Source organism: Rhea americana, unplaced genomic scaffold (assembly GCF_003343005.1).
Source record: "Rhea americana isolate MKP2758 unplaced genomic scaffold, rheAme1 scaffold_518, whole genome shotgun sequence".
Classification (NCBI taxonomy): Eukaryota; Metazoa; Chordata; class Aves; order Rheiformes; family Rheidae; genus Rhea; species Rhea americana.
This window is the reverse complement of record NW_028186666.1, coordinates 36,267-64,188: the sequence shown is the minus strand read 5'-3', so window position 1 is coordinate 64,188 and position 27,922 is coordinate 36,267. Positions and strand designations below refer to the sequence as shown.

The 27,922-nt window shown below is 38.0% G+C and overlaps 1 protein-coding gene across 4 annotated transcripts in view; it reads left to right on the top strand.

Moving 5' to 3' along the window:
* LOC146588387 (utrophin-like) overlaps window positions 1-27,922 on the top strand; it is a 103,336-nt gene that overhangs the window by 40,940 nt on the left and 34,474 nt on the right. For 3 of the 4 annotated variants that reach the window (XM_085318086.1, XM_085318085.1, XM_085318088.1), the window contains exon 2: window positions 21,108-21,169. In XM_085318086.1, the coding sequence (XP_085174212.1) occupies window positions 21,108-21,169 (62 nt within the window). Of the gene's footprint in view, window positions 1-1,857; window positions 1,937-21,107; window positions 21,170-27,922 lie in introns of those variants that run through there. The other variant, XM_085318087.1, reaches the window with a different exon arrangement.

Here is a 27,922-nt window from a genome sequence, read left to right as displayed (position 1 = left end):
TTCTCTAAGGAGAAAGTTGGTTGCTGCTTCCCCAATTCTACCTCAGGAAGTAACTAAATAGTATTATGGTCTTTCTAGTTCCTGAAATGTAAACATGGAATTGAATGTTTGAAAACTATGTGTATAACTAAATAAAATCTGTTTTCTTTTCTCTGATTTTACTATAATAAAGGTTTTAAATTGTTTGATAATAAATTTAGATACAATGTGTTATCAATTCTTGTGGTAACTTTCCTTTCAGTGTGTTTTCAGTATGTTTTAAGCTTCAACCTGCTCAAAGTAAAGTATTTGAGGGTGAAGATTATATAGTGGAATTCTTAGAACTTTATAAAAAGTAAAAGCCAGTCAATTGATGTCTCACCATCATTCCCCAAATTGTTGTCTTGAAATCTAATGTAAGCGTTCCTTATCTACTTTTCAAAAAGTAACTCCAGTACCTTAAAAAAAGAAAAACAAGTGTGGGCTACATAAATAATTTTCTTGTGGGTACATGCCTAAACCTTTTATTTAGCAATCTTGCATGCCTGCAAAGAGTCTCACAGTAATGAAAGTCATTTTACAATTTAGGAAAAATGACAGAAAATGTGTATTAATAAACTTGAATATCAACTGATGACTTTCTGATAGTATACTTCRCTGTGGTAAGCAGTAAATGAGATGGATTGTTAAATGGAAGTAAATATTCTTTCTCTCCTTTTTTTTTTTATCTGTAGACAAAACTAATTATATCAATGTTAGCAGTAGGAGTTGCAAATGTTGATACATAGGCGGGGTTGAAACATTTGGAATATATCATTTGCATTTTTAGTTAATTCTAATATGTTTGTTGGTGTCTTCCAAGTATTCAAATAATGTATTTTCCCATTTCGGCTTTTGATACTTACCTACTATTGGGAATATTTGGGTATTTGAATGACTTATTCATCAGTGGCTAAGGAGAAAAATATGCCTATTTTGACTTCTATTGTCTTTTTGTGACTGAAAGAGAAACCCAAAATATTACYGGCAACACAAGGTGTTACCCTTCAGACATATATCGTTTTAGCAATGAATGAATGTTAGAAAAAAATCGTGTTTAATGCAGTTAGGATCAAATAATTTATGTGAGTGATTTTGTGCAGAACCATAATATGCTTTCCTTGCACATAGCGCATCCATTGTGATTTTTTTTGTTTTTTAATTTCGTAATAGTAGAAAGACCTTAGAGTTTTGTCATCTGAAGTTACGCTGGATTCTCTCTCTCTCTCTCTCTCTCTCATTTACATGACCTGCTCGACTAGCTTGCTATCTTAGCTGATATTCTGTCCTGAGCTATGGGGAAACACTTTTCAGCATAAGCTGCAGTAAGGAAACCTCGTGGCAGTTAGTACAGTCATCACAGGCAAGGCAGGACAGTTCTGCTGTTCAGGCCTCAGCAGGGCGAGTGTGGTGTGCTCTGGTGTGGTTTCAGGGGAGAGAGAGAGAGAGAGTGTGTGTGTGTGTGTGTGTGTGTGTTGGACAAGGTTATATTTTGGCTTGCAGATGGTCTGTGTGGGAATTTAACTTGACCAACTGAAATATGTAAGTACTGCTTGAATTTGACCTTTGCTTCTGATCATTTTGTCTTTTCTGGTGTGCAGAGGACCAAGAGCAGCTTTACCTCATGCCTGTAATAAACACAGGTAGTAAAACCCTTTTTAGGTATTTTAACCTTTTGCCACCTGAGGTAAACATAGTTGTGCTTTTTCTAGATGGACTAGAGCTATCCTGAAATTAATCTTTTTACATTTTAGTGGTAAATGGAGTTTTTCTAGCACACAGTTTGTAAAGAATTTTCACAGTGTTTATTTTAAATATGCAGTGTAAAAGCCAGCAGCAGCTGTTAGACTGGAGACCTAGGAACTGAACTCAAACTGCTGGTGTGAAGAAATGAAGCAGCGTGAGCAAGGCAGTGCAGGTTAGTCAAGACTTCACAGRGGCATCAGTGTGGGTTGTGACAGTGTTTGCGATGCACTGGGTGCCTGTGGCTTTTGGGGTGGGGAGGAAGCAGGCGGTGCAGAAGGGAGTCTCAAACCCCATTTATTCTCTGAAACACCCATATCTTGTTCTGAGTTCAAAGGGATCTGTGCTTCTCTTTTTCCAGTTACCTCTTAAGACTTTATTTGCAGCTATGTTATGTATTGTAACATTTTGAAGCTAATTTTGGTGAAGCATCTAGTTTGCAGTGCAGCAGCCTGGACTGTGATGTGCAGATGAAAAGAAGTGGCTAAAAAGGAAAGRGGAGATCATATTAAAGGAGGCCGCTGTAGGAAGTGTGGTGCTAGACCTGACAGAAAGTGGGGTGATGAGTAAAGCTGGAATCACCACACTCTTCCCCCCTCTGCAAAAACCTGGTATCTCTTTCCAGACAACACCCAAATCTTTAATTTACAAAGTAAATTTAAGGGAAAAAGTGCAGAGAAGGAAGACAAAACCACAACTTCTAACCTTTTTTCCCAGGTTACTTTCAAGCTTACTAGCTAAGTATAGATATCTTGAGTAGGAGTAGAAGAAAGCATGAAGACAAGGGAGAAGGGAGTGTGGATCCCAGGGCGGTGCATCTGAATGGTATCTGGGTCAGATTATCACAGGCCCTATACATTCAGGTGAAATAAAGCAGAAATCTCCTTTTTTTTTGTTTTAGGCTTAGCTCCTGCGCAGCCAAAATGTGAACTATATTTGGTGTTACTGGTCTTGCAGAGTTGTTATTGTGGAGGATGTATATGTGGTTGATGTGTGTGTGCTATGTGTGCCTGTAGAAAGCTTTTTTTTGTGTGTTAGCATTTGATTGATCGTGCAGTAAAAACAACTTTTGCTTACATAGAAACAGTGAATTTGTAGGCAGGCTGTGCTCATTTGGTTTATCTTGATAGCAGAAAATGTTTTAAGAGTTTGTCTTGTAATGTATATGAGGAATTATAAAGTCAGTGAGAATAAAAAAAGCCTACTTATTTAGATAATGTCTTTAAATAAATATTATTATGGCTCTTTTTTTTTAAAAAAAAAAAAGCTTCAGAAAAGCTATTTTTTGTTTGTTTTTCCCTCTACTGATGTGTACAGTCAACCCTCAGCAAGTGCCTGAGCTTAAAGCTCATGGTCCAAAAATTTCCATCTGGTAAAAATGGGCTTTTGCTCTGGAAAAACCTAACTTAAGTAGAGCTGAAAGTAATTCAAAATATGATTTAGCAAATAAGTTCAGGTAGATTCAGCTGATAGAAGCAAGGGTTGGCTGACACCTAAAGTTTCCTTGAACCTACTTTATAAAAACAATACAAACAAAATCTGTTTTAAGGCAAAAGTCAGTAGATTTGTATTAAATATTTGCAGCATCTTGGAAATAGGTRCTGATCAGCAGCTAAGCAAGTGAAGCATTCTGCTGTTCTGCATTTAATTTAACTATTGCATTGTTTTTTTTAACAGCTTCAACTGCAGAAGCAGTAAGACTAGTTTATAGTTAGCATGTACAGAAGAAACAGATGTTTTCTAGCTCTTCTTGCTAAAGTACCAGCATAGCATTCCTTATTTCTTCTCATTACCTATCTCCAGTGCCTACTGCAGCACGCACAAACAAGCACACACAGAAAATAGTGCATTCCAGTGTGATAGGGAGCAGGTCAGGTCATGCTGGCAAATTTTTTGTATTCTAATGATAACATTGTTCCAGAGAGCACGTTATACATAGCAGAGTCTTCACCAGTAAATAATTAGCCATTGTTTTGAGAGCATTACAGTGCTCTTTAAAGTAGGAGACCATTTGGCTAGCCTAAAAAAAAAATCCACTCTTGCCATTTAAAAAAACATATCCTTATGTATTATATTACACTCAGTGTCTGGAAGATGTTAGAAGAATACATTTTCTTTATCTTTTCAGTAGTTTAGCATCCAGTCCTGCTTCAGCCGCTGATCCCAGTTCAGTTAGTAACTGGATGTTGCACTATGAATCACTTCAGAGCCAATTTATTTTTCACAGTGTAGTCCATTAGAGCACAACAAAGATGATACTAGTGTTAGTAGAAGTTCCTTTTCAATGGCTCTTGCAGCTCAGAGCGCAGCAGGTTTCCTTGGAAAAGTTTGTTAGGCTTAGTTCATCCCAAACCAGTAGCTCTCAGTGGCTTTTGAAGCAAGGCCAACTGATTGACTTGTACTAGTATTGTTTTACAATAGGAGAGTGCTTTATATATAGATACAGGTATAATGAAAGCTTTTCTCTGGTTTCTACATCTTTGTATATTCATTMTTCTGTTGTGTTTTGCTACAGTTTAAGTGAATTTTTGAGCATTTACCTTTGTGATAAATGCTTACCAAGTGTATGGTGGAGAGAGAGTCAAAATGTGAAGTTGTGAAGTTTTGCAACAGTGACCTATGTTATCAAAGAAATTACTGGGGGRAGGAAGCTGCCTGATGCGGTTAAGTGATGGTTTTCTTAACTTTCCTCAAGTATGATATTGCTAATAGCTTGGTGGACTGTATTTTTTTGTTGTTGTTTTTGAGGGGGGATTTGTTTTAACTTTATCTTTTTGCTTTCTGTTATGCTGCATTACTTTGAAGTGCTTTGATAAGTAACTTCAATTTTGAAGCTCCTTGTTTCCTCTAGTCCTTTCTGATATTGCAGTAATACGACATTTACGTATTTCAACTGTGTGAGATTTTATGTCTTAATTTTTATCCATTCCCCACGCCTCCCTTAATTCCCTGCTGCTGTTCTGTGGTTTGGAGACTGACATATTCCAGAAACCAGATGAAGAACTTTAGTCTCAGGGTTGGAGGGGACATGATAATCTAAATGTGAACATTGTATTTCATCATTGCTCAGTCTTAACACTTTGTAAATAATATATACTCACGCTCACATACTGCTAATATACAGCTTTGTTGTATGGCTGTTTTTTCTCTTTCTGGTAGTGATTTGGAATAAAAGGTAGAAATTAATTCTTTTTGGAAGATCTTCAACTTTTCCCRTAATATTTATTGCCAGGAGGCGCAGGTACTGCAGCTTAGCGGGTGGAGTTCTGTGTCATCTTCTAATGTTCCCTTATTGAACCCAGATTACMTCCCCCATTTGAAGGGCAAGAAGGTTAGTAGTCACCCTTTGCAATTCTTTCTGCAGCCACGTAAAGACTTGAGGAATTATAATGGAGCATCATGACGTGAATAGGAAGACTGGAGAAATGTGACTCTGATTATAGACAAGACTGAAGCGTCTGAGCTTTTATTTGTTTAGTCTTTGACAAGTTGTTATTTTTTTCATTGTATACTTCTCTCTACAGGATGGGAGGCAAGCCTCCTGCATGCAGAACACTGTAATTAAATATACCAAAATTCAAACCAGTATAATAGGTTGTTAAGTCAGTGCTTAGTCACACTAATTCTGTTGAGAGCAAAAAAGCTTGACATGTCTTCCTTYTCTTAGCCTTCATGTTAATCTTCTCTTGGACACTCTGGTGACCCCTCCTTTACATTCTTTCCTTTCATGGAGTTTTTGCCCATCATCCTAAAAGTCTGAGGTTTTTATATTTGGATATAAAGAGGTCTGCAAAAGTCTCTGTGAAGCCAGTGACGTCAGCCTGCAGTTGGACTCAAAAGATGCTGTAGGATAGTGCAAGGAAGCCATATTCCAGTCCATACTGCCTTTTTAGCATTCTCCAGTCCCTTGTAAGTTAGACYATGAAATTTTGAGGGGGATTTTTTAGCTTCTCGTCATCTCAGTTATCCTTCAGATGTAGTCTCCTTTCCAGAAGTATTGAACAATATTCTTAACGTTCTTCATGCCATTTGAACAAATAGCAGGTAGATGACTGTGGTGTTCAAAGTGCTTCTGGTCCTACTAGGCCACCTGGTAAACTAAAAATGTAGTTTCAGGAATTCCTTCCTTTTGACTTTGATGTGGTAGGTTTCATGAATACTTGGGTTTTGTAAATCATCCTCCTTCTGTCACAGGTTGGTCATGTGTTAGCAGTAGAGAATTTGAAATATGAACAGAGTATTGCAGCTTGTGTTGTGGTATTTCAGACAGCAATGTGCTTGAGTTCATATGCTCTTCCATGTATCATTACTGCATCTTCCCACTTCCTTGCTTCTTCCAGGTTATTACATTTTATTTTATTTTCTGTAGTGCATATTTGTATATTACGATTCACAAAATATTGTGTATTTTTAAAGAGTAGCTTTAGAGTAGAAGCAGTACTGTGGAAAACTCAAGTAGTAACATCAAATTAGAGAGATGTTCAAATGTAAAGATCTAATTAGCATTACATGAATTAAACTTTTATGCCATTGTTACAGACCGGAGAGATTTTGTTTTTTAAAAACCTAAGTGATTTGATGATTGCTTTTTGTGACTGTTGTCCGAAGTAACAAACAAYTGAAAAGAAACCTTGGATTGGCTATTTAATATTAAGGTGTTCAAAGTATTCATATTATAATGGTTTAAGAAGCTATTGTATGGTAAAGAAGGCCAATTTAAAAGAGCTTTAGGGGTAGAAAATGGAATTTAACCAAATTACAGGTATGATAACATTGTTAGTGTTGTAAGGATCAAGCAATTAGTAAGCAACCAGAGACTAGCTCTCTTTTTAAGTATTATTTCTTCCTCTCTGCTTCACTTTCAAGGCAAAAGTACCAACTGTCCCCTACCAGTTTAGTATACCTAATTTTCCCAGTGTGCGCATCTGTGTATCACCACATCTTCACATTACTGTGACTTCGTGGGTGGGATTAAAAAAAACAAAACAAAACACACACTTGGTAATAAACCAAAGGAGACGTAGGGCACTCCTGATCCAGTGTACTGTCCTGGTGAGTTTAGGCAGAGCAGCAAGCAGCAATCTCCACGGCCCGATTCTGGACAGCTGTATCATACGAGTTACAAGAAGGTTCTCTGGGCCGTTATTGCCGTAATACCCCGTGGAGCATTGAGGAGACTTTAAGACTCCTCTATTTTATAAAATCAAGATTTTGTGTGTGAGTGTATTCATTCTTGGGATTGATCGGCTGGCAACTCAGTGTACGTATGCAAAATAGAAAATGAAATACAGCAATCTCWTAGTAAATTTTAACAAATAACTTTAATTTTGCATTGTGTGGTGCTGGGATAACTGGCAGAAGATAGTTAAGATTGCATAATTGTTAAAACAAAGCTTTTTGCTTTTACATTTGTAGAAAAAGATCTAAAAGTGGGTTAAAGGTACATGCTATGTAGTATGATATTTTCTCTCATTTTTCATTTTATAGTTGTGTACACACATTCCTCACATCTTCATCATATATCGATATAATATAAAAAAAATAAGTATTTAGAGATAGCTCAGGTGTGGACTACAGTATGTTTTGTAGTCTTATTTCACTCAAACCACTTTGAGTGGTTTGTTCTTTTTGAAATGACAGATGTCCTTCTGATGTTCTAGATATAAACTTCCTTTTGTTACTTCTATTAATGCGCTACTTCTATTTGCATAACCTGAGCAATATGAAATACATAATTTCTTCTTTTAATTACTGAAATTTGTAGTTCCCCATTGTTTGTGTTACATTCAGTTCATGTTATTGAGACTTTGAAATTTGTAATTCTTGCATATGTTTATGAACCTGATTAAATTTGTTCTAGTAGTCTTCTCACTTGCAGAAGAGCAAATGTAATTTAAAGAGAAAACAAGTCTCTTTTGACCTGCTAGGAGGACACACAAAGGTTCTCTTTGCTCTGAAGAGCAGCTGGTGCTTTTGTATATTTCTAGGATTGTATCTCTGCTTTATCCCTTGCCCTTCCCCTCCAAAGAGACAAACATTAATCCACATTCTTTGCAACCTGCTCATATATGTATGAATGATCTGGTTCAGCTTCAGCAGAGCTGGTTGATACTTGGGAGTGTTTATACTAGGTTTGAGGAGATTGTAACCTCTGGCTGGCTCTTGGGAGAGCCAGGGATGTGCAGATAAGGCGCTAATCTCCTATCTCAGACTAAGATATGATTCTTAGCCCCTGCCTTTAAGCATAGTACTTGCTTTAGATGTGTTTTGTATCATGTATTTGTTTTGGGAGATCTACTGGAAATACTTGTTCAGTACTAATTGCTTGTTGTAAGCAACCATTAGTTGTAAGATGTAAGAACCAAAGTAAGAGCCATTATTTAATGTTACTAGCAGTTACTTTTTCTTTTGGGAGCAGGAGGGGAGGAGTTGAAAGCTTCTGAAGAAATTCTACCCCCGGCATTAGAAAAGCACATGTGACCCAGCAATGATGATACTGAATGATGGCTTTTTGTTTGTCTTTATATGTGCTGATCCTGGGATTTTAGTCCAGTACTACACTGGAAAAGTGTAAATGTTTTGTTTCTAAAGTGTCTTGGCCAAGTGCTCTGAAGTTCCTATATAAACCTTTAAATTGACAAATTAATCAAGTTTTGTATGGCATTTAATTATTTWGTCGGCTACAGACGTTATATTTTGTGTTCTTCTGTTGGTCTGCTGTATAGCTTCCCTTCCCTACTGGCAGAAAGAGTTGATTTGCATGTAGTTATACTCTTTTGCCCAAAATATATGAATTAAGCCAGCAAAAGCTCTTTTTTTTTCCTTGACACAGCGTTGTTTCTGCCAGAGGTTTTGTTGAATAGTCATGTCTATGCAAATTTTTCACATACCAAGACAGTATGGTTGTGCCAGCAAAACTTAGTAGTGTACATTGCGCTTAGATACTGACTTTTACCCATTGATGGTAAAACTTTTTTTTAGATTAAATCTCACAATGTTTCTTTTTTTTGATGCAGGCTAGTTTTCATTATAGACCATTAAAAGACACAAAGGCCTTCTGTACAGGGGAAATTACAAAGTAGTGTTTGAAAAGTTACTGTCTAGTCAAGTTGAAATTGCTATGCAGATCTATTTTAAAGGATCTTGACCACTGTTACTGAACTAGTTCTCAGGATAATCTTCTGTTAGCTGTTTCAGATTTGAAATAGGCCTAATGAACTGTTGATGCTACTTAAATCTTTTCAAATTGCGTGTTCTGATTAACAGTTCCTGTTGGATTTAACGGTGGTGCCTGGAGAGGTTTCCAGAAGGAGAGCAGCACTGGGTCAGACAGAAGGTCTGTGTAGCCCAATGTGGAACCTGTAATAGTGTCCACAGCTAGATACCAGGTATCTAGTGGCACTTCCTCTAATATACCTTACTTTGCTGTGGTTCACAGTTCAGGGGTTTCTTCAGCCAGAAGTTATCCATCTTCTTGTGGACTTCTAACTCCATAAACTTACCTAGCTGCTTTTTTAGCCCGTTTATACTAGTACCCTCATTTGTCTTGCTTTCACTGTTGGTTACTGTCATTAATTTTGATATTCAGGCTAGCAGCCTTTAGGCTGCAGACCTCAGTTACTGAGAAGCAGACACCAGCTACTCTGCTGCAAGAACRTTAACTTTTGGCAAAGGGTGAAGCGAAAAGTGGGAAGCCTTAAACACTTCACTTCCCTCACCAGAATGGTCGAGAACTGTGAATCCTGAGTCTACATGATATGCAACTTCTTTAAAATCTGGAAAGATGTGTCAAAACAATTTCATAAAATGTACCCAGGAAAGGCTTGTGTCTGTTACATCTATTAGAGGTGTTTCTGGAGGCACCTGTAATTATCTGACTTGTAATTACCTGCTTTCATTATGTGATTTCTTTCTGTTTTTTTTCATGTAGCCAGTTTCTAGGTGATGTCGCTATTCAAATTTCATATGCCCTCAGAAATCCTTTTAAGTGTTAGAACAACAGTATTCAGAATCCATATTTGTTCAGGTTTCATCATAGCCCTATCAGAAGCTGGTAATTAAATAATAAAAGCACAGGGGATATGTATGCTTAATTCTTTTAAATAAACAATTGTATACTGAAACTCCTTCAGGATCTACAAAAGTCTTGATGCACTTTGAACCTTGTTTGCTCTCCTTTTGACTGTTCTGTTTCTGTATCTTGTTTGTTCTGGGGCAGCAAGTTTGGAATGGTATGTCCTGATGAGAGAGCTTACTGCAATAAAATGAGACGTCCTTTGAGGGCTAACACTGATTAGATGCTCAGTGGCTTGTTTGATTGCATAAATACCTGCTTCAGTACATTCCAGATATTTATTCTGTAAATGTCAGAATATAATTTATGCACTCTAAAAGCAGTTAATCAGGGAGGGAGTTCAACTTTGTGGTCTAATTAATAACTAAGCCATGGAAGGAAATGGGGGGTTAGGATATAGGACTAGCAGTGGCTAGACCTACAGCTATTCTGATCAAATGACAAAGAAAAATTGTCTTTGCCAGAAGTTTTAAGAAGGGACATTCATAACACTTTACTCCAATTTCTCTTTTATTCTTTCCTCATTGTAAGGAAAATCTCACTAAATACATGAGTTGGAAAAACACACTTGTATGAATGTGTTGATTCTTGCCTCTGGAGAAAGAACAGTAATTTCCGCATAGACTGACTGTTCAAAACTTTAAGTGTCACATTTTTTCTGCAAAAGAGCTTTCTTTCCCAAAGTAGTGCTTGTCCTTGTCCAGTAAAGGGATGCAGCTGAGAAAAGTTCTCAGCTTAAGACAATATTCATTGTCTTAAGACATGGACRTGCCTTCTTGATCTTCCTCACTAGTATTCAATAACAATACCAAACACTTAGAATATTTTGAGTAGGTGACATGAAGGTAGGAGCTAGTTAATTTGTGTAGTGGTTTTTTGTTGGTCTTGCTGGAATATTTTAGGGATAGAAATGAGAATGTGTGTTTTTGTTTTATCAGATATTTTGGATTTTAATCCATCAGTGTCTGGCTGATAGTAGTTGCTTGTTCTCTTCCCCCCCCCCCTTTTTTTTCTTCTATTAAACTCCTTCTCCTTTTTCTTTAGACCATGCCTAGAACAAACAAATTTTATGGACTTGCTTTAAACTTTCTGCATTTCAGGTTCCTTCTTGGTAATTACAAAGGTTAGTAGGCTGAGGTAAATAATTTACAGTCATCAGCATGATTCTGATCCTTGACAAAATAACGGAATAGCTATTGAAGCTCAGAGTTAGCCTGTTTGGAAACATTTTTTTTTTTTTTTTTTTTTTTGGCCCATGTGTTGTTAGGATGGGGCTTAGCTTTGTTGCTGAGTTGAGTATATGACAGTTTGAGCTGAGGAGTACTTTGTATTGGGGGATTTGCTTGTCTGTTTTCGCTTTCTGTTCTGTCTTCTAAGCATTGCCTGCCCTGACATTTGTAAGAATAACAGGGTTTGGTGCAAGTCTTGAGTTGTGGAGAAAATAACCATTTAATCATACACTAACATGTTTATAAGCTGGCCACAAAATATTCTAGAATCATTCCAATAGGTATTGGAGTCTAGTCTGTTAAGAGAAATTATATTAATAAACAGTTTTCCAGCAAGTGATTGAWTGAGCTTTAAGGTAGATTCTGGCAAGTTTGTGAAAGAGAGCTGTGCAACATACTTGTKTGCAGTAACAGAAACAATACTCAGTGGACCAGTAGATCACTTCTTATTCATTCATTCCTTTTCTTTACTGTAAGCATGTGGCATTATCTTAGATGTGTTCCCACCTACTAAGCCCTGGTGAGGTCACAGCTGGAGCACTGGGTCCAGTTCTCGGCTCCCCAGTACAAGAGAGGTACAAACTTACCCCAGCAGAGGACCACAAAGATGATGAAGGGCCTCAAGCATCTCTAATATGAGGAGAGGCTGAGAGAGCTGGGGGGCTGTTCAGCCAGGAGAAGAGAAGGCTCAGGGGAATCTATGTATAAATATCTGGAAGGAGGGTGTAAATAAGCTGAAGTCAGTGATGCCCAGTGGTAGGGCAAGAGGCAGTGGGCACAAACTGAAATACAAGAAATTCAATTTAAGCATAAGAAAAAAAATTTTTTACTGTGAGAATGGTTGAACACCGGAGTCTCCATCATTGGAGATATTCAGAAGCTGTGTGCACATGATCCTGGGCAACCTGCTGAAGGTGACACTGTTCTGAGCAAAGGGTTAGTCCAGTAGATCTCCAAGGATCCCTTCCAACTTCAGCTGTTTGGTGAGTCTGTGAAAGCACTTTAATGTAAAAGTTTGTTAATCTTCCTGGTAGCAAACTGAACAGTGTTGTGTTCATGTGGGTGGTGAAGCTTGTGACACTTGAGGGATGCCTTGARGTATTCATATGAAAGTGCTAGAAATCTTTTATTGGTATGGCTGTTATTATAACATTTATGAAGTTTATAAGGGATATTTTAAATAAGGTCTGCCTATGTTTTTTGTCTAGAAATTTAGTTCCAAGTGGGAAAAAGTTTATTGCTTTCAAAGACAATTCTTTACTGTTTTATGTTCTAAATCTGTGAGTTAGTACTGTAAAATAAAGTTTTTGTTTCATTTTAAGAGAAGAAATAGCATACACATACTTGGATGTCCTCCATGAAATGAAACTTCTAAATATCATCAGAAATTTGATATTTAAACCCAGCAAACTAAAACCTTTACTTACTATAACTCAATTGCCAAAGTTGCTAGGTTATAAATGTCTTATACTAGCCTACTAGGAAAGATTTAAATTCTGCGTGGTTATAAATTGAATTTRTTTTTAACTTACTTTAACCTGCAAATTACTGTTGCTGAAATGACACCTACATTGGCTGTATCAGGTGGTATTTACTTAGCTCATTTGCAAATGAATTTAAATAGTAGCTGTGTATTTTTTTAAAACTTTTTTTACTGCATTTGGGTAATAGCATACAACTTATTTTTCTTTAAATCCATTATTTAATCTCCTTTGCCTGAGGAAAAGACATGGATTATGCTTGTTTTCCTTTTTCTCCTGTGAAAACTGGCCAAATCTGGACTAATTGGTGGGACATTTAATCCAATTTTCATGTCACAAAGCCAATTAAATACTGCAGGTTCTGYGGAAAACAGCAGCTGGAGAAAGAAGAGTCACCCAACACAGTGCCTCTACTGAAGAAGAGACTTTTCATAATATCTGCAGTTACGTTTTCCGTTGCCTAGTCTCAACCTGTGTGTGTGGGGTACCGTCTAGCGTATAACCAACTCGGCACCACCTGTACCTTGTGGGCTGCRGAAGATGGGAGGCTGCATTGAGAGATCAGAGAGGGCACAGGGAGGAGATGAGATCACTTGCAGAGCCCATACACATATTCAACAAGCCATTATTAGTTTACTTCTCAGGAAATTGGAGTACGTAGTAGTATGTAGGAGMCAAGCATTATTAGCCTGTTGCTCAGGAAATGGCTTTTATTTGTACAGGAAAAGCTGTTCACCTAGAGAGGTGTAGAGCAGTAGTGATAAAGGACTGGTGAAAGGAGATTTGGGGCAAGGTGGAAAGAGACGCCTAGAAGAGCCTGAAAAAAAGATAAGCAGCTATGAAGGGATGTGTCAGGAAAGGTTTCAGGATTTTGGAGTGAGATCATGGGAGAATAGGGAGTTTTGAGTTTGCAGTCTTTGGGAAAAATAAAGTAGGAATACTTCTGACTTTAACAGAGTTGGAATGAAAGAGACTCTGGAATATGAATGGGAGACACCCTGATTCAATGATTTTAATGGCAACCTTACAGAATGCTGCTTTCTTTACTCATCTAATTTAGAGAAGGATACAATCTGTCTATTTTTTTTTTTTAATATGAAATATGGCTACCTTGTCCATATTGCATAGAGGAACTTGGCCTTTGTCTTATTCAAATATTCTGGGCCTTGGGAAGAACTTCAGAACTGTTTAGAACACTGCATGGAATATATTGCACCTCTAATTYGTTGCAAAAAGCTCTTCCTGTGATATTACTTTATTTCCTTCTGCTATATCAGGTCTATTTTTCTAGTCAGTTATTAAAACTTCAGAAAAGCTGACTCCTATGTGGGTTTTTTTAGTTTAGTTTAGTTTTGTTTTTTGAAATTTGGCTACAGAGTGCCACAGAGTGCTATGTGGAAGATGATGTAAATCTGTACTATGAGTACTGTTTCCTGCAGATGTTGAACAGTGTTGTTTGTGATGTTTTTCTGGTTTGAAATTTGTTACCATAACTAGCAGGGAGAGAGATGTGCAAATATACTGTTTATGACAGGCCTTCCTTCTGTGCCCTGGCAATGTTGCTCACCCTGTTCTAAGCAGGGTTTTTTAATACCTGCTGCATGCATTTGCTTCTGGTATGCAGCTCTGYGGCCTGTGTTATGCGGGAGATTAGACCAGATGATTACAACTATTCCTCTGACCTTAACATCCTGTAAATCACCTCCACAAATGCAAGTGTGTCTAATAATAGTTCTAATTTGGACAGAGGAAAAAAAAGCAGATGGCTGACATGAATTTGTGGAGAGCAATTCAGTTTTCTTTGTAACCACTCAGAAATGCAAAGACCTAATCTGTGTTTGTAACAAAACAAGCTGTGACAAATCTAGTTTGTAATTGTTACCTTTATTTATCTATAGATTTAGTCTGAGCACCTCTTTAGGTGCTCTCCTGTTTGCTCGCTTAAGAACCTAGTAATGACCAGATTTTGGAGAAGAATCCTCAGTTCCACACACCTCTTTCCACCTGCCAGTCATGGTTGGGATGTTGGAGATGTTGAGAGGGAACTTTTCTTCATGGCTGCTATGAGTGAGGTTTTGTCCTTTCATATCTGCTGGGTGTATATTATCTGATCCATTCTCTGTCATTTGTAATAACTTCATTTCTCATTCTTTTGTAGTGCACTTTCCTGATAGCAGAAACACTTTACTCTAATGAAGTATTTTGGTAAAAACTTCTACAGCTTGAAACACTGGTGTGTGACCGCTGGCCGTTTGTGAAGTATATGTTAAAATGTATTTGTATTAAGGCTTAGCAAGGCTGTCTTACACTTCCTGAGATGTGCTGGGTGTAGATTGTGGTTGGTTTGCCCAAAAGGTTTAGGAGCTGTCATTATAGGTTGTTGGAGTGAAATGAGGAGCAAGGGAATTAGAGGTGTGGCTGAATGATCTGAGGTTCCCTTTTGGCCTGACAGTGTTGTGTGTGGTGGTGTTTCTGCCGTTTCAGTATCTCAGTTTTCTCTATTAGGTTGGGGTTACTGCAGATAGTCTGTATGACTTTCTAAAACTGTGGCAAATCAGAGGATTGACTTTGGAGACCTGGCTGTGGTAGGAGAAAGTCCAGAACTGTAGGCCTTCTCTTTCACCATCCCCYGTGCCCTTCGCCAGTGCTTTCTGCCCGTTCTTTGTCCTGCACCTCTCTGTTCCTGTGAGTTATCTGGAATCTTAAAGCAGAATATCTGGTGCCCTGTTGACTATAGAACAGCCCCGTATGCTTGAACGCTGACCTGCCACTCAGATAATAGGCATGCTGGAGGTGTTGTGACGCCTGGTCTGGAATTTCTAGTTTTGCAATGTCACGATGTGAAAACAGTACAATAGTTGACTGCTAAGTGTGGGTGTTGGAGAAGGCCTATTGTGTGGTGTCACAGCGTTATTTCTGTGTCTGAGGGCTTTTTTATTCTCTATAGTGTCCTTTCAAATACATTCCAGTGTGCTGAGGCTGGCAACATAGMATTTTGGATTGTTTTTGCTGGGAGGTATGGAAACTACTATTTTAATATTGCCTCAGCTGTGAGGATGCCTTCTTCTAAGTTATCAGTTGCTGGGGGATTTTTTTATTGCAAAGTAAATACAATTTAACTTTGATTCACAGCACGCTTTAGTGAGAGCCGAAGGAGTTCCTCATTACTCTTCTCTGGTGTTCTGTTTCAAATGATGTCTGCTGGTGGGAAATACCAGTGAGCAAGATTTGGGGTTCTCACAGAAGGAAACATGCTGGTTGTATTTTTGCACAACTGAAGTTTGGAGAGGGAAGGGCAAGGAATGGAGGAGAACATTGTACTTGCCACTGATTGCAGGAATTAAAATTGCAATAGGAAAGTGAAAGCTTACAAAGCCAATTACCTGTTGCTGGAGCCATTTGTTCTGATCATAATGTGGCAAGAGAAGTGATCTGCAGAACAATCTTTAAGTTTTACTTTGTGTTTCTTTTTGATAAAACAGAGCTGCTAATTGAGTTTATTCTGTGCTAAGTCATGACCCAATACTCATGGTGAGCATCAGAGGTGGTTCTGTGAGCTAAGTGGACGTGAACTCTACGCTTTGTGTTTTGTTTGGCTTTATTCCCCTTGTTAGCGGGGATAAAYGCTATGCTGGTGTCCACTCTCAAACTTTGGACACTAATTTTACGCCATTTTATATGTGAATTAATCTTTAAGTTTGAAGAAAAAAAGAAGAAAAGGTAGTTATTTGCTGAATTCTTTTTCTGTCCAGAAAAATCTGCACACAAAAACTCTCTCCCCTCTCATTACTGATGTCAGATTCTTGGGTGCAGGCAAGGCCTGGGTGGGGCGGTATCTATCATAGGTGCGCTTTTGCTTGCCTAAGGGCTTAGGCAAAGGGACGTTTTAACTTTGTTACATTCCTGGTGTCTTAATTGAAACCCATAGGCTAATTCCTTTACTGTGGAAGAAGATAACTTGCATTTGCCTTCTTACATTTTCAGGTGTAAATGAAGATGTGGAGATGACCCTTGGTAATTTCTGCTAGAACTAATGGCAAACAAAGCACAGGAATTGCCCAGTACAGTCTGTAAACTTTTGCAGGGCAGTCTCCTTGTAAGTGCTGCTCTGCCAGCTCTTCCGGCTGTGATAACTTCTGTCTTCCAAAAACCAAATAACATAGTTCTGTCATGTAACAATGTAATGCATTTGGGGAAAATGAGGAAACTGGCTCTCGAATATGATGCAGAGGTTAACTGAAGGGCAAACCACAGCCCAGTGAGGTTTCTGTCTTTTATTTCTCTTCTCTATTTAGATCAGTTAAATTTCTTTTTGCTCCTGAGCATCATAATCACAAAGCAATAGATTGGAAATGAACTGCAGTTTGAAAGCACCGTAATATAATTAGGGGACAGTGGTCAGGGTGGAGGAGGTAGTAGGGCTGTAGAAGTGACCGGTGGGAGTGTTTGAATGCCAAAACAAAGTTTGGGCATTCGATCACAGGAGACGTTTGTTTTGACTATACTCTTGTTTTGTGGACATACATCATGTTGTACAACAGAAACGAGCGAGATTCAACAAACAGGATTCCAGAACAGGAAGCTTTTCTTTTCTCTGTTGTCATCACAACTGTTTAGTGGGAGTTTTTTTTTTCCTTTTAATTTCCTCTTAAAGGAACAAAGTGTTCTGACTGTCAGCCATWATAAGTCCATTAAGTGACTTGAGGGCAGGCAAAGCCATACTTTTCAGAGGAAATAGTCTGTATAATGATGAAGCAGAATTTGGCTCACACTGAGTCCTCTGCCTTTATGCAGGCACTACTCACTTGGGGCTGCAGCAGTATGAAAGGGAACACAAATATTTTAGTGAGTCTATGAATTTGTTTTGCACTTGTCTATGACTTGCTGACATCTTTAATGTCTTGTTTGAGAAGCTGTATGTGTTAGTGCCAGGTGCACTGGTGGTAATATTGTTTCTTGACTGAATGTAGCTAATCTGTTAYATGAATCGTTCTTAGCCTCCAGGGGTTACTTTTACAGACTCGCAGGAATCTACAGAAAATTGATTTGATGCATAGAAGTACTTTATCACTGGTTTTAACAAAGTATTGGCATTTCATTTATAAACTTGTTTCAGAGATTTGTAGCAGAAGGTTTGACACGATCCTAGCTGTAATGGCTAATCACTAAAATTCTAATTTCAGAGTCTTAGAAAGCAAACATGAAAGTGTAGCTTGACTGGAAAGGTATTATCTGTAGGTTTTATAACTAAGTAGAATTCTTTGGGAAGACTTGGAACAGTGACTGTGGCTTCTGTTTGTCAGCTTATTTAATTAAAGTAGAAAGGATGCACTGATACTGAAGAGCTGATAAGAGTGTATAAATTTGTCATGTTTTTCTGAGCTTCACACAAAGGCTAAGTGGTTTATTCTGAGAAAATGCTTTATTTTCTGACATTTTTGTCAGAGGACTTTAAAAAAATCTCATTTTTAAATAAGGAGAAAGAGGTTGGGATTTTTAGTAAATSCCACATGCACTGCTGTGATGAACATTGTATGAGTATTTAAATGAAACTTAAGGTTTGAGACTTGAAAATGCGTGTGTGTGTCTGACAGCACACTGTGGGAGCAAGACCTGTTGAGGGAGTTCTGGCTGGGTGGAGCTGGTGTAGTGTTGAAATTTGGGAAAAGAATTGTGATCCCCTGCTGTGTGTGCAGGGGCTGAGTGCTCTGAAGAATGGGGGGTGAGGGGGAGCTACAGCTCCTAGCCCGCAGGATTTATAAATCCATGACTGTCTTTAGTAATTATTATTACCCTTTTACACAGTGAACACRTTTTTGGTGTCTCTCTTTATGATTTGACTTCGTTATCTTCTTAAGGAGCAACCACRTTAAAAGAATGAGACCACAAATATTGTTTGGGATTACTCTTCGTGATCCTTACAGAAGCTTAGGACTGTAAAAGGGCAGACCTAGCCTTAGGAAAGCCTTGTGGTATGTATGTAGTTGGGGCTATCTGCAGGAAAGGGAGAGAATTTTAGTAACCTCTCTGACATTTAAACTAAATTACACTGAAAGAGAGATTTAAATCTTATCTGTATTGAATGTATCAATAAAATAGTATTTGCAATTATTGTAAATGGAAGGCCTTATAAAGGGATGGCCAGAACTTGGAATTAAATTTTTGTACACAGTTAGCAAGAAATTCTTCTAGTTCAATCGTGGCATTTAATAATCCTATCTGATCCTGTTCCTGTCTCTTAAGCAAAAACCTAGAAGAAGAAAATGCACGATCTTCAGTAAATTTGGACTTCAGCTCTTGACTTTGGTAGTCTCCTGTGAGATGGGTACTTTGCACAGAGTATCCTGATGATAGTTCCTTTTCATCTTTGATGCTGAGGGAGCTCTATTTCAAGAGGGGGAAGAAAGCAAAGTTAATGAGATATTTTAGGTAATTGTGTTGCCCTAGAGCAACACCTTGGATTTCAACCAGATGTCTTTTAAGCATGACCTTCTGTACAGGTACTGTAGGCTCCATCCTGAAACTATATGATCAAAACAAAACAAAAAAAGGGGAGGAGGAGGGGATAACATTAGGCTAGCCGTGTTTTCTTACTGAGCTCAAGATGTAAGAGGAATTTCAATAATGTTAGGTGAGTTTTAGATAACAGAAGGGAGAAGCACAGAAAGAGGACGTAATGGCAGCTAGTCGCTGCATTACAGCGAGTGCCTGCTCTTTAACATCCTTTGGACTGTTTAGACTGATTTTTCAGCAGTAACCTAAAAGCAGCTCAGATCTGAGGCTTTATTTGTAAGTTTGCATGAACAGTTTTCATAAAGCTTACTAAGTTTTATAATCCTTGTTACCTCACATTCCTTACTAATAAAACTTCTATTCTTGTCCAGAYCAAGCCTTTATTGCTATTGCTAGTTCATGTTTATTATGCAAAAAACAGCTGGTCACTTGTTCTGCACCAGTAGCTCATGTGTAAGAGAGATGCATGACTAGTTATATCACATTAGACATGATGGCATCAGTTCCATGTGCATATTTCACAAGAAAGAGCAAGTTTCTGAGGTCATCTACTTGAGGCATATTCTGGTAGAATTTGGGGATTTTGTAAATGCTGTCAAGGTTCTACGGGTAAAATTTCACTGTAAATCAATCTCAACTGCTGCTGTTTGAGGCCAGTAATCTTTTCAGCAGTGCTTTTTGATCATAATCTGATTTCTGTGCAGGCTTCTATAATTTTTTTCCTTTACGTGATTTCATTAAATGGAACACTTAAAAGATTCATGAATACCATGCTGGTGTGTGTTGTGGTAGGGGGCTTGGAGAAATGGGTGCCAACTGACACCAAGAGGTTTTGCAAGACAGCATCCAGGGCAGCAGCTTGCTATGGCACCCAAACCATATCTCAGAACCRATCTGTCAAGAATTTATGAAGTCTTGAAGGTCTTTTTTGGAGGTTATAATCTGGGATAAAATTGTCAAATTAAGTTCGCCAAATGGAAGACGGTCCGTCATGGATATGATCTGCCACATGAACTTAGCGGTTAAGTTCTTTGACGGGATACGTGTATCCAGTTCCTCTTCTGGTTGGCTGTAGCAAGCAGTTTTGAAAATGCATGGTGGGTGAATTTTCTTTGCCTAATTTCTTGTCAGCAGGTAATTCACTGTCATTCACAGGCAAATGATGAGGCATCATCTGACCTGTAGCACAGCTCATTACAGTTTACCTGAGGGGTGACCTGTGATATGGTCAGGGTTGTGCTGGAGGTGATTCAGCCTAGTTTAGTGAGAAGGGCTTTATAAAGTTGCAGCTGACTCCCAAATGGCTCTCTTAAAAACAACCTGAGATGCAGATTTTACTCTGTTTAACTGGTGGCCACTGCTCTTCCCCRTGCTTTGACTTGCAAGTGCTCTCCAATAATTCCTCCTTGTACTTGATGGCTCCATCTGGCTGAYGCCTGGACGCTAGGTGATAGTTCTTTGGTGCTGTACTCATAGGTGTCTGTCTGGCTGCCTAGCCCTTTCTGTATGTTCAGTCAGTGACTGATCAGTGATGTGGTTCTTAATTCAGGAGTAAAACCAGGCTGAGGGAGGTTAAAAAAAGCGAGCAACAGTTGTTCCAACAGCTTTGGTAGTGCAACTGTTGTGCTCTTTCCTGAAAGAAGCAAGCTATGCATGAGAAGTTTGAGTAAGGGTCTTGGCAGCTTTTAGAGTAGTAGCTGGGCAAAGAGATGCTGAAAAAGTCCATTGATTAAGAGCCCATGGTTTCATAGGTTGCTCTTTAGCAGCCAGAAAGCCTGTGAATTTAATACGTATGAGTTCATCCTAGAAAGTGCTGAGAGGCTTGTTTGAATGCAGAGGAGAATCTGTGGTTGCTATCAAAGTTGAAACATTTGTGTTGACTCTACAGGTACCAAAGTTTTTATAGGTTTGAACAGCTTTATTGACAGATTAGGCAAAAATTTCATCACACTGAGCATGAGTATTGCTTGAAATGATCTGTTTTGAACAATGTAGGATTCAGAAAAATGCATTTTCACTCATTCTTTTCTTCTCTTTTTATCTTTCCAGATGAACATAATGATGTACAGAAAAAGACCTTTACAAAATGGATAAATGCTCGTTTTTCCAAGGTAACATTGGWTTGAAAACACTTCTCTATTTTTTAAGATTCATCATTTAAAACTATAAAGATAAAATATACTCTGCTTTTATTTTTGCAGAACATTCTTAGTAAAGCACGTGGGAATATATAATGTAAACATACCTTTCCTAGATAAAACACTATAATCTTCCTTCCTTCCTGTCTTTCCCTTTGCCCATGCACATAAACACTTTCTTTTCCCTCAAAAGAAGTAAGACACTATATTAGTGTCTTGTTTAATTATGTTAAAACATGCAATTATCTGTATTATCATGTCTGATTTTTGGTCCTTTATAGTTTTTCAGCATGCAGTTTTCTCAGTATATTAAAGCAGATTCTGAACTCTAGTGACGGTGTTTGATCTCAGTGTTGCAGAGTCTACTTTACTCATCCAAAATATTCAGCAAACCTCCAGTTGAAGCCACCTGGTGGTGTCAGCTTGAGTCTTGACTGTAAAGTTTTGGATAACTACATGCTCATTTTGTATTTTCCTAGACTTTTCTACTGTGCATTTCTTGTTTTAATTCTCATTACTAACATAAAACATATTGAGGATACTGTTTTGGGATGGGAAAGGAAGTGGAAGATGCTGTAGTATGCTATTTAAAACTTTCTTTTTTGATGTTTTGCTGATGGCACATTGCCCACAAGTGCTATGGCTGTGGGAAATTTCCTTGGTTTGCAGTCTGAATGTGCAAAGGAACTCAGGCTAGTGTAAGGGAAAATTCATATGTTTTCTGTCCAGAAAGGTGCTGAAAGTGGGATAAGCCAATGACCGTGCCGTAGCAATGGATGGCTGCCTCTGAAACGTTGCCCTTCTGAAGTTCTTGGTCAGCAGAACAAGGAAGTTTTACTTCCCTTCCTGTGCAATAGGACACTGGGCAATGCAAGGCTTGTGACCTTGATTGATTCATCTTGGCTTAGGTTTATTTTGCTTGAAAGCTGATATTCCTTATATTTTTGTCAAATACATTCTTGGCTAGTTTCCTCTTCAGAGGAGGAGTGTGTATATGTAACTGGTTATTTTGCACTCTGTGTCTGACTGATGCTGAATGGAAAAATGGTAGTGGGGGACGGACAAGGAATAGACAGGGAGAGGATCAAGTAAGGAGTGAAAATTTGGTGAGAAAAACAGGCCTATTATGAGGAGGCATAAAGATGTTATGAACACTGAAATGATAGTGATACTGTGAATATGCTGTGTGACTCATTTGTACGAGTTATGTACATGATTTTATATTGAAACAGATAAAATTGTTTTCAGTTTTTGTGTTTGGACGTCTATGGGTGAAGTGACTTTTTACTTTTATAGTTATGTATTCAACCCAAGACCTACTCAATCCCTGGAATTCCCTGCCACAGGATATACAGTCTTGCTAGCTGGATTTGAAATAACTTGGTAACTTCATGGCCCATTAAACCACCTGAAGCTATACAAGCTATGTTAATGATTGAAAAGACTTAGATTAAAGGATATACTCCTAACTAATGCACTTTCAGTTCTAACTTGCATATTGACAAGATCTGGATTTATGAAGACTAGCGTGTCCAGATCCTATGGGAATTACTGTTAGAGGTGAAATTTCATCTTATTCAAGCTTTTGCATTTATGGAGTYATTTGAGTTGCTTAAAATTACTTTTCTGGGCAGTAGATCGATTCAGCTGTTTAGTAGGATTAGAAAGGCATGTTAGAAGTTGGGTAAAGGCATCTGATTTATGTTGCAGAAAACAGAATAGCGTAGCTGAGGAATCATATACAGAATTATAGAGTTCACTGAGAATTTTAATTGTTCTTCACATTAATTATAGTTCACTTTCATTTAAATGTGTAAATAAAAAAGAATCAGCTGAGACTGTATAAATTACTCTAGTGTACAAAATCCCTAAAATTTTAGTTGTGTATGCATTCGAAATTGTTTGAACTTGATTTAAATCACTTCAGTCTGGATTTACAAAGGATCTAGAAACAAAAGTCTCTTTCTCTTTTCTCATCAGAAAATAGGTACAGGAATGAAATGCAGTTAAGTTTTGAGTATGCTGTGAGGTCCCACTGTCTGCCTTGGACACTTACTCAATGAGCTGTAAATTTTTGCTGTAGTTTATAGTAACTTGTTTCTTCAAACAGTTCTGTGTTTGTTTTGCTGGAAAGCTGATATTCCTTATATTTTTGTATTTTGTGTTGCATCTTATTTGCACTTGTAGTTGAAAAGAAGGCAAGTACATTTAAAGTGGCTTGAGTCATAAGGTCAGTAAATGTTCTCAGTCAAGCCTCAGTGCTAACTAGAAAATTCTGGCAGAATAATACATACTATAGCTCACAAGCCTATGATGCTTCTGTAGCAGGGACACAGAGGATACTTAGTTAAAATGAAAGATAATATARTTTTTAGACTATAGCTGCTGTAAAATTGTTAAATGCCTATTTTACTTGATTTCAACAAGTAGGAAAGCTGACTTTCAGTTATAAGTACAGAGCGCTTCAGCATACTTTTATATTAAGCCACATGAAGTTTTTCCTGTATAGTATGCTTTTCTGTATCTCTGTRCAGTCTAATTTCAAGAGACAGTCTTAGCTGTTTTTCCTGTGGAATAGCCTACCAATTACTGTATGGAGAGTTCAAGTTGTATGCTCTTTAAACACTGTAAAACTTAGTTTTCTATCCTTTTTCACTCCTATGTTGTCTCCTACGTTAGTTTTCTTTTGTGAATGTGTATTTGTAGGCATAGATTGAAAAAAAGACTATTCAATTTTCAAAGTCAAGAGGTCAAGAATGAAGAAGTGCTATAATTAGTATTCCTGACCTGTATGCTTTATTTATTATGCTTTTTCTAAGTGGTAAGAATTATGTACTGATTCTTCCACTGGACTCTGGTCTCATTCAGTATACAGAATTGATTAAAGGCAATAAATCATTATTATTATTATTATTATTATTTTTACTTGCTGAGTATATAGCCACATGCCTGCATTTGTTAAACACTGCATTACTAGACCTTGTTTTAAAGATGGTGGCATTTTTCTTCAAGTTTTCTTTATATGAGGACTTCAGGGTTTACTAGTTCTCAGGTATTAATGGATTTATTTTCCATACCTTTTTGCAGTCCGAGAGTATTGTCTTCTGTGTTTACAGCTACTGCAAACAAAGGTTAATATTAGAAGTATCAACTAATTTTAAGTGCTCAATTGAGACTTTTGTAGGGTTACATTTTCCAGAGACCTTTCTACAATATCTTTATATGATGCAGAGCTCTCATTGAGTCTTATTGTGGTTCAGAGGGCTCCTGTCTTCTGCAAATCCAAACAAACTGCCTAAATTATTTAATTGAACTTCAGATAGTGTGTGATCAGCATAGAGAAGGTGATATGTATGTCAGCCAGGACTGGACTTAGTGATCGAATGAGGTCTCTTAATCTTGTATGCACTTAGTGATCAACTATAAAGCTTTGCTTTAAAAAACCTTGTTTAGCATTACAGGGGAACTCTTTGGAAAAAGTAGATTTGGAATCTAGTTTCCCTGGATAGCTTTCTGCTCTATTAACTGTGGTACCAATCCTTTCATTCTCTTGCAGTCTTTGCCTATGCTTAATATGTATTTTTTAAYTTCTGCTGCAGGGCAGAATAAAGTAGGATCTCCAGGTACCTTTTCCTCTGCGCAATACTGACCTATTCTATTAATCAGTGTTGTCTGTGCATAGAATAAGTTAAGCATCCCAGGAGAAGGTAGAAAGTCTGTTTGGTGATATGAATAGATACARTATTGTTATACATAGGTAAAAGGGGATTGAGTAAAGTTTTTTTACAGTCAACCTTAATTTTAATTTTTCCAGACTTCTGAGTACTTTTAATCTATGTCTACTTGCATGGTTTATCAGCAAGCCTGGGATTTTCAGATGCATCATACAGACCTCTGACATTTCAAATGAAAATTAAATAGCGTAGTGGTAGTACATTCACATTTTCAATGTGGACAGCTCTAGAAGGTTTCTAGAAGACTTTATAGACATGTTGAGAGGTTCAGGAGTCTTGTATGCCATTCTAGATCCAGACCCTGCAAGCACAGATCTGTGCTGTTTCTTCACAGTTTCTGCTGGATTTCTGTACTTACTCTCCTCATTTACTGTCATAACCTCTCTTCTCTTCGAATCTCGAGTCTCAATCCCTCTACTTCTCCTTTTACTGTTTCTGTCTTTGTCACTTAATTGCTTATCCAACCAGACCCATTTTTTTTTTCCATAGCTCCAGTCCTGGTCTGTCTGTCCTTCCTTTCCGCCTTTCCTAATGTGGTATCTGCTCACCTTCCTAACTCTTACAGGATTTGATCCTTGTATGAACAGTCCAGGCTTTACATGTCTTTGTCATCTTTGCCTCTCCTTATCTCCTTGCAAGAATCGATCTTTGCTGTCTTTTATGTTCCCATTTTCCAGTATACTCCAAGTTTGATTCAAGATCGTATACTCTGCTCCTCTGCTGTTCCTGAACTTGGCAGTAGGGCTTAGGGTCAGGTTGAGAAATAAACCTCCCCTTCTCTTCACTTTGATCCATGGGGCAGGCCTGGCACAACCTGCAGCAGCTTAGTGCTGTCACTGCAGAGAAAGTTGTCAAATCCAGCATGGRCAAACCAAAACTCCTTCTTTGCCACAAAGAATCAAATCTTCATTACATTTGGGAAGTTTTCCCACAAGAATCGTAAAAACGCTTTAAAGCTAAGAAGGTTGTGCTCTGCAGAAAGAACACAATACCGCTGGAAATGTTTGTAGTAGTCACTGAAAAGGACACCGGATACTTTTTTCTAAGATGGACAAAAATATATACTTTCCCTAGTCTTAGGCTTGGATGTGGCAGGATGGTGAATTCTTATCTGAAGAGAAGACTGCTGGGGGATTGTTCCAAGGTGTCTGGATGGTGCCCAAAGCATCCACCGGCCTGAGAGCAGATGCTTCCCTCTCCTTTTTGTCATGTACTCCCATTTCTTTCTAAACCCAGCTTTCAGTTTCATTCTTCTTATATACCAAAGCCTGTCTGATTCTTCTTATTGCATGTGTTCTGTGATCCTGACTCTGCAAGTCCTCTTCCAGTGCCTTGGTGTTTGCATTGGTCAGTACCTGCAGCACTGGGAGCTGGGACCTACTAAAATGGGAATATCCAGACCTGCCAGGCTTAGACCATCTCAAGCTCTCTCCTGCTCTGTGATCCTGTGAAATGCATTACAGTAGAGGCTCCARGAGAAAAGGAAATGATGAGATGTAGCTTGGGAGCTGGCTGCATCCAGCAGGGTGAAGCTCAAATACAGCATGTTAGAAGGTGGATGTTCAGTGCTTAGGCCTCTGTACCAAATAAAAATGAGAGAAGACAGGAGTATAGAAACCAGTGAGCTGTGCATGGAGTATTTTGTCACATGATGATTTTATGTAGGTGTCTTCAGTAGCTCCATGTCCTCCTCATGACACCAGCTATTTTTTACATGACAACTGCAAAGTCTTACCTAGTTTTTTTAGGCGGTGTGATGTACAGATGTTTTTCCCAGCATTTTCTCCTTTAATTTTGTTCCTTTCCTCTAATTTTGTTTTATTGTACAGTAAATGACAGATCCCATCCTTCTGTAGACATTTTGCCACTACATTGCTAACTSTTAGCAAACCTGATAAATTTTTGTAATTATCTTGAATAGGCCTGCTTTTGTCTTTAATTTCACATAACCTAGGATACCTGAAGCCAAAGACATTTCAGAAACCATTTTCTGGGTAGGAGAATTACGAGTTTAATATATTAATCGTACAAGAAGAGTGCAAAAATATTCACTGGATGATGTTATCTGCCCCAGGAAACATCACCAAAGATGCTTGTACTCTTTTCTCTAGTTCAATTTTTSAGTGCCATGAGCACTTGTATTCTACTGTGTAGTTCTTCTGTCTTCTATTGTTAAATTAAACTGTAAGATACCACCTCACTCAGAAGGATTGCCAGACATTATAAAATATTTGGCATTAACCTGAGGAACAACCTGGATGGAAAAGGAACTGTGTTTGTTTCAGCTGAGCAAAGGCTGTGAAAAATTCCATTTGTTTTTAGTTTGCTTTTTTATTTCTTAACTGGGTTACTTAGTTCTTCTTTCTCAGAAGACCTGAAATAATGCATGAATTAAACAAGATACAGGAAAATAAATCTTTTCTATTTCAGTAGAGAATGAGATATAATAAGGATAACTACATATATATATATATATATATATATATATATATATATATATATATATATATATATATATATATATATATCATAAAAGCAATAATACAGTGCAGTTCATGATCTCACCTGTATTTAGATACAGTGGGAGAACTGCCAGTTGTCTATTCTCCTTTCCACTGCTCTTGGTTTCATCTCTTGGAACAGAGCACAGGCAGCATGTCCCTTTCTGAACACCAAACCTGGCAGAGTAATATGGATTGTAGTCACTGATTTTAGTTAGCCCTCTGGGCTCTGAATTACACAGTTGGGTTCTGATTCATAGTCTCAGTTGGTTACCATTCTAGTTGRTTGGAGGCGGGAGGAGAACTTCTCAGTGCTACAGCTGACTGCTTTGCTTTTGTCTATTTGATAGGTATATTGGGGGGGGGTGCAGGGGAGAAGACCCACAGAGCTGCTGATGCCTTGGGTTTGTTTGCCAGCTTACTGTGTCTGATATGTGTTTCCCTGTTTCTGACATGTTGTCAGCCAAGTATTTCAAGTGTCCTGTGAATTA